At 57.0% G+C, this 7065-nt stretch overlaps 1 protein-coding gene across 1 annotated transcript; it reads left to right on the forward strand.

Moving 5' to 3' along the window:
* The first annotated feature begins 271 nt into the window (after positions 1-271).
* Positions 272-6856, forward strand: LOC116464090 (heparan-sulfate 6-O-sulfotransferase 1). The gene has a single exon (XM_032754209.2). The coding sequence runs from the start codon at positions 369-371 to the stop codon at positions 975-977; it is 609 nt and encodes a 202-aa protein (XP_032610100.2). The 5' UTR covers positions 272-368; the 3' UTR covers positions 978-6856.
* Positions 6857-7065: the final 209 nt, after the last annotated feature.

Genomic DNA, 7065 nt, shown 5'->3' on the forward strand with positions numbered 1-7065 from the left:
AAAGTCAAGGTTGTCCCTCCAGAGGAGCCAGGCCAGGTGCTGCAGGGCACTGTGGTGGTCACCCTGGGTAGCCATGTGACTGTGGCATGCTCCTTGGCATCTCTGATACCAGGTTTTGAAACGGCTGTTTGAGAGCTAAATGCAAGAGTTGGTTGGCATCAGAGGTGAAGCCCAAACTCCTGTAGTGGGAACTTTGACTCATAGCAGCCCTGGTAGCCCCCCTCATGCTGCGTCACAGCCCTCACCTCCTCTCCCCGTCTCCTTGCAGGAAGTTCTACTACATCACCCTGCTACGAGACCCCGTGTCCCGCTACCTGAGCGAGTGGCGGCATGTGCAGAGGGGTGCCACGTGGAAGACGTCGTTGCACATGTGTGACGGGCGCACTCCCACACCTGAGGAGCTGCCGCCCTGCTATGAGGGCACGGACTGGTCGGGCTGCACGCTGCAGGAGTTCATGGACTGCCCGTACAACCTGGCCAACAACCGCCAGGTGCGCATGCTGGCCGACCTGAGCCTGGTGGGCTGCTACAACCTGTCCTTCATCCCCGAGGGCAAGCGGGCCCAGCTGCTGCTCGAGAGCGCCAAGAAGAACCTGCGGGGCATGGCCTTCTTCGGCCTGACCGAGTTCCAGCGCAAGACGCAGTACCTGTTCGAGCGGACGTTCAACCTCAAGTTCATCCGGCCCTTCATGCAGTACAACAGCACGCGGGCGGGCGGCGTGGAGGTGGATGAGGACACCATCCGGCGCATCGAGGAGCTCAACGACCTGGACATGCAGCTGTATGACTACGCCAAGGACCTCTTCCAGCAGCGCTACCAGTACAAGCGGCAGCTGGAGCGCAGGGAACAGCGCCTGAGGAGCCGCGAGGAGCGCTTGCTGCACCGGGCCAAGGAGGCGCTGCCGCGGGAGGACGCCGACGAGCCGGGCCGCGTGCCCACCGAGGACTACATGAGCCACATCATTGAGAAGTGGTAGTGGCGGGGAGGCCTCTTGGGGGGTGTGGGGGATAGAACAGGACAGATGACAGGTCCACCCAAGACTGTCATGGGAAGAGCATCCCAAACCTGCTCCACAGTGGTAGCTGCGTCCTGAAAAAAAAAAACAGAGCAGGGACGTAGTGGGGCTGGGTGGGGATGAGGGCTTGAGGAATCAACAGGTGCAGCCCAGTGGGTGAGAGGAAAGCGTGCTCGAAGGATGCCATGGTCAGGGCAGGGCCTCCAGAGCAGGTGTTGTGCCTGCTGTCCTGGCCCCCTTGGATTTATCACGAAAACTGAAGGTTTGCACAAGAGACGAGGACAGCGGAAAGTGGACCTGCCAGGCCGGGAGTGTGTCCCTCACCAACTATGCACACAGCACTCGCTCTTAGCTCCTCTGTCCGGGCTACTAGGAGTGAGACCAGCTTCTGGCAACTGCCCCAGCTCCAGGCCATCCCATAGCCCCTCCCCTCCTGGCTGCCCCCAATGTCCCAAGGCCTGGGGAGCCCCCAGCTCACCCATCTGTAGCTCCCTCAAGGTCAGGGCCCACCCCATCTGAGGCAGAGAAGACTCGAGTCCAGCCCCCAAGAAGCCTACTCGCCTCTCTGGCCCGTGGTCCTGCTTCATGCTTTGGGTCAGGAGGCCAAAGCTGATGTTCAGGCCCCACCCACTCCCTACAGTCCTCAGACCAAGGAGGGGTTTGGGTAGTGGGCCCGAGCTGCATTGCCAGCCTTCCGTGGGCCGACTGGCAGCCCAGGAGTGGGGAGGCTTTGGCCAGGGATGCTGCCACTTGTGCGTGAGTCCCCGGCTGGCCTTTGGAGGTGACCATCCAGGCATGCCTGGCTCAGACTGGAAGGGCTGGGGACCGAGGGCTCCCCTGCCTCTGTTCTCCTTTCTGACCCACTGGGATTTGCTAGCAGGCTGTCCCAGCCCCATCACCGAGACACGTACTCAAGAGCTCAAATACCACTGCTCCCACCAGTGTGCGGATTAAGTTCATCAGGCTTCCATCGGCTGGAGCATGGGACCGTAGCCCCTGCCCAGGAGCCATACCCTCGGACCACAGTGACTCTGGATGGCCAGGAATGGGGACTTGAGCTTTCAGATTCTCAACTAGCCTTGGCAAAACAGCTGTAGGTGGCCTCCCTGACAACAGACACTCAGCCCTCCCCACCCTGGCTCTCCTTGGATTTCCCCATGCTCCCCACCCCCTGGCAAAAGGCTGGCCATGCTCTGTTCCCAGCAGCCCCGCAGGTTTCCCCACTGGCTGCAATGGCCCTACTAAAAGCCATGTTGCATATCCGTTGTAAGCACGTGCACTGTGCCCTGTCCCCATTCCTTATGCCCTAGGAGGCCAAGCTGGTGTCTCTAGGAGGGCCCACACAGGCACCCTGGATCCCCCAGAGAGCAGATTGGTGTGCTCAGGCCGCCTGGCTGGGGTTGGCGGGGGTCCTCTCTCCTGCCCCAGCTTCCACTCAGCCACCACAGTTGCCCCACCATGGGGTGGAGACGTGGGTCACCATAGTCTTGGGAGCAAGCGCCTTCTGCAGCACAGGAAGGCGAAGCTGGGGTCAGATGAGGTTGCTACTCCTGAAGGTCTGGCATAAGGGCCCCACCCTCAGGCCTCCTACACTGGCCCCATTTTACTTTGGGGTCCAAGGACAGGGTGGTCAACAGGGCAGGGTGGACAGCGTGCCAGCGCCACACAGGGCCACCTCCCTGGGTGGATGCATCACACTAAGGAAGCGAGTGCCAAGGGGATTTAGTGGTGTGGCTCTTTCAAAGGGAGGCCAGGGTCAATGGGAATCTGCTCGGACACTCAACATTGGGGTGGGTGCACTCCTTGGAGGAGGAGGAATGTGTTCAGGGGATCGTGAGGTCTTGCACAAGACACGTGAGGCACCTTGGCCTCCTGGCAGGAGGTGGACACCCAGCCAGAGGCCTGGCTCAGGTGGCCTCACCTTCGCCATGGGCTTCCTGGGTGCGCGGGCCTGAGCGCAGGTTGTTTTGTACGTATTGGAATGTGTTAACTTATGCCCCGCATCCCGATTGACACGGAAGCACGGGTCTTGTCTCAGTCTCTTCGCTGCATTTGGAAAGCAGTCTCCTCTCGGGCCAGCGCCGGGCTGAGGTGTCCAGAGGTGGCGGCAGCTGGCAGTGCCCTCAGCCCCCAAGTGTCCAGCCTGGCACTTCCCATTCAGGCCACCTGCGTTGGGTCAACGGTTCCTTTGCCAGCAGCATCTCCTAAATTGTAAGGACTCTGTCCACCCGGGGCCCTCCCAGGGCTGCGAGGACGGAAGCAGGCAGGCAGTGGAGCTAACAGCTTAGTCTCCAGGACCCCCAGACCTGCAAACATCCCCTCCTGGAGGGGGAAGCCAGGAACAGCAGAACTGCCCACAAAACAAGGCTGTGAACTTTTCGGGAACTGGAACTGTTTAACTTGAACCCAGGATCGTTTAAAGCTTTATTTATTTATAGCTTCTTCTTAAAAAAAAAAAAAAGTGTTGAAGAAATTTTTTGGTTATTCATACAAAAAAAATGAGTTGATGATGGAAAAGCAAGTCATAATCATCTAATTGTTTTTGTCTAGGTCGAGAATGAATGTTAGCCGATGAAATAAACCCTGACAAGGAGTGACGGGTGTGCTGTGGTCTCTGCGGCCATAGCTGCCCCTCCCAGTGGGGTCTCACACCGAGTCCCAAGGGTGGGGTGCTTTGCACAGGAGCAGGAGGCTCAGTGAGGAAAGTCCCATTAAGTAAGGCATTCTGAAAGAAAAAATGGGACTTTGTCATCACCATAAAGAGTAACCATTTATTAATCATTAGTGATAGTATTTGGGAAGATGACACCAGTTGAGAGGGAGGCAGGTGCCACTGAGTTACATTCTCATTAACCTCTTCCCTCCTTGTCTTTTGAAATTTTGAAAGATTTCAGATGACAGAGAGTGGAGGAATAGTTCATGGACACCCACATGCTCTTGGCCTAAATTTTTCACCTTCTCTTATCCTGTGCCCACACTTTCTCATACACGCACACGCTTTTCTGAAACATCTGAAAGTAGGTTGTGATCATCAGAATACTGCACTCCTAAATACATCGGCTCGTGTATCCTAAGGACGTTCTGCCACAAAACTCAACCCTGTTATCCCAGCCCCCCCCCCCCCCAGTTTTATAACAATACAATATTTTCCAATATCCAGATCTTCCAGTTGTCCTAGAGATGTCTTCAGAGCATTTCGTAGCCCCAGGACCACACGGTGCTCCATGGACCTCTCCTGTCTCCTTGAATGGAGGAGAGAGTCCCAGGCACCCCTTCTTTTTTCGATTTTTCTTAGGATTGACATATTTGACTAATACAGACCAGTTGTCTTAAAAGGTCTGCTGATGTTGGCCGGGCGCGGTGGCTCACACCTGTAATCCCAGCACTTTGGGAGGCCGAGGCAGGCGGATCACGAGGTCAGGATATCGAGACCATCCTGGCTAACGCAGTGAAACCCCGTCTCTATTAAAAATACAAAAAATTAGCCGGGCGTGGTGGTGGGCGCCTGTAGCCTCAGCTGCTCAGGAGGCTGAGGCAGGAGAATGGCGTGAACCCGGGAGGTGGAGCTTGCAGTGAGCCGAGATTGCACCACTGCATTCCAGCATGGGCGACAGAGCAAGATTCCTCAAAAAAAAAAAAAAAGTCTGCAGATGTCATTTTCCTAGTAGTCAGATTTGGTGAAATTGGGCAGGAAGGCCCTTGGGCGAGGCACCTTCCGTCAGCCCAGGTGACCTGTGGCTCTGTTCCCTGGATGAGGGAAGTCCAGCCTCCCCACGGCCCCTGGGGAAACCCAGCCATAGTGGTCACCTGCCAGCTGGTACCTGCCACCATCCCAGTGACAAAGGTCACTGGGGTGTTTCTGGGAGGGTCACGGCTTGTACCCGCCACCATCCCAGTGACAAAGGTCACCAAGGTGTTTCTGGGAGGGTCACGGCACAAGTAGGACAGGAGTCAATGTAGCTGCCTTCTTAAAACCCCAGTCTCAGACTCCACGTCAACACACCTGCTCACGCCTAGGTAGAGTGCGGAAGGGAGGAGCAGAGGCCAGATGCCAAGAGGAACTCCCGGGTCCTTCCCGGACACTTCACGTGGAGGTTTATTTGGGGTGTGGACCAGCCCTCAGCCTGGCTCCTCCCTTGGGGGAGCCATGATGGAAGCTTCCTCCACTTTCTGATAGTACCACTGGGCTCTGTAGGGCCAGTGTCATGATCAAAGGTGAAATCAGACCTGAAAATACCTCACTCAAAAAGGGGGTTTTTCTCTTCCTACTTCTCTTTAGAGTTGAAGGCCACCTTTTTTTTTTTTTTTTTTTTTTGACAGCACTGCCCCAAGTCTTCTCCCGGGACAGAAACACCTCATTCTGTCACCTGGCCAAAGGCCACTTTATTAAAAGTCCACCTGAGGCCAGGTGTGGTGGCTCACGCCTGTAATCCCAGCATTTTGGGAGGCCAAGGCAGGCAGATCACTTGAGGTCAGGAGTTCGAGACCAGTCTGGCCAACATGGTAAAACCCTGTCTCTAACCAAAAATATACAGCCGGGTGTGGTGATGCGCTCCTGTAATCCTAGCTACTGGAGAGGCTGAGGCAGGAGAATCGCTTGAACCTGGGTGGCAGGAGTTGCAGTGAGCCAAGATCATGCCACTGCACTCCAGCCTGGGCAACAGAGCAAGACTCTCTCAATAAATAAATAAATAAAGTCCACCTGAGCCAAAGACCCAGGAGGCTCAGGCCTGCCCCCTGCCCAGCCCTCATCTCCACTTCCTGCCCACTGCCACAGAGTCCCCACTGTGAGCATCAGGCTCACCCGATCCTCCGATGTCCCCTGCCCCCTTCTATCGTGCCAAGGAAACCCGCATCTGTCCTTGCTCCCGGGCCTCTGGGTTTGGACAAAGGCAGCTCCTCCACCACCCAGCCTCGTGGCCAGCGCCACATGCCTCATCCCTCCCACCCCGGCGTTCTGTCTTCACACTGGATGCTCCAGCCATGGCCAGCCACGGCCCTGTCCCTGGATGGGCCTGCTGGGCCTGCTCCCCACTGCTCCCCTTGGGCTTCATGCCAAAGCCATCAGGCCAGCATCAGTCCTCACACCCTGCTTAGCTGGGGGCACCTCTGCACACAGCGCTGGATTCTCTTCCTCGGGGAAGCTGGGCCCCAACTACCCCTACCTAGGTGTGGTCTCCCAGGTGCCTGGCTTGGGGCCCCAGTCCCCTTCATTGTGGCACAGAGAGGAGTCCATCCTCGGGCCACCCTCGCAAAGGTGGGAGCCCCAAGTCCTCTCCCGGGAGTGTACACCTGGACTCGGGGAGCTTCCAGACTAGGAGGACTCAGGGGGCACACAGTGTATACATGACATGAGGACACCTTCCTAGGAGGGCCTCACCTCAGGGCTCCAAGGACACCCCTGCGGGGAAAGCCAGGGTCTGACTCCCCTGACGTGTAGCAGCAGCAGAGAAACCTGCAGGAGTCGCTTTGTCAGATGAGGTCTTGGGTTCCAAGTGGACCGCTGGCTGCTGTTTGCGCCTGTGCCTCCATTTCCTTCTCTGTGAAATGGGAAGCCTGGGCCAGGTGCAGTGGCTCCCGCCTGTAATCTCAGCACTTTGGGAGGCCGAGGCAGGCGGGTCACCTGAGGCCAACAGTTTGAAACCAGCCTGGCCAACATGGCAAAACCCCATCTCTACTAAAAATATAAAAAATTAGCCAGGAGTGGTGGCGGGTGCCTGTCATACCAGCTACTCGGGAGTCTGAGGCAGGAGAATCACTTGAACCCAGGAGGCGGAGGTTGCACTGAGCCAAGATCATGCCACTGCATTCCAACCTGGCAACAGACTCAAAACTGAAAATGGTATATAGAGGAAGAAATGGGAAGGCTGCTGTGAGGATCCAGCTGCATCGGGGGAGCCAGGCCTGGCCCCACACCTGCCCACAAAGGCGGACAAAACACTGACCACAAATGAGCCACCTGGGGGACTTGCTGAAAGCACGGAATCCTGGCCCCACCCACTGCCTTGCCGCTGCCAAGCAAAACCCTGTGGGCCCAGCCTCTCCTGTG

The sequence above is a fragment of the Hylobates moloch genome, unplaced genomic scaffold, assembly GCF_009828535.3.
Source record: "Hylobates moloch isolate HMO894 unplaced genomic scaffold, HMol_V3 SCAFFOLD_169, whole genome shotgun sequence".
Classification (NCBI taxonomy): Eukaryota; Metazoa; Chordata; class Mammalia; order Primates; family Hylobatidae; genus Hylobates; species Hylobates moloch.

Bases quoted from the DNA above. Each gene is read 5' to 3' on its own strand.
- LOC116464090 (XM_032754209.2), top strand. From the start codon at position 369: ATGTGTGACGGGCGCACTCCCACACCTGAGGAGCTGCCGCCCTGCTAT.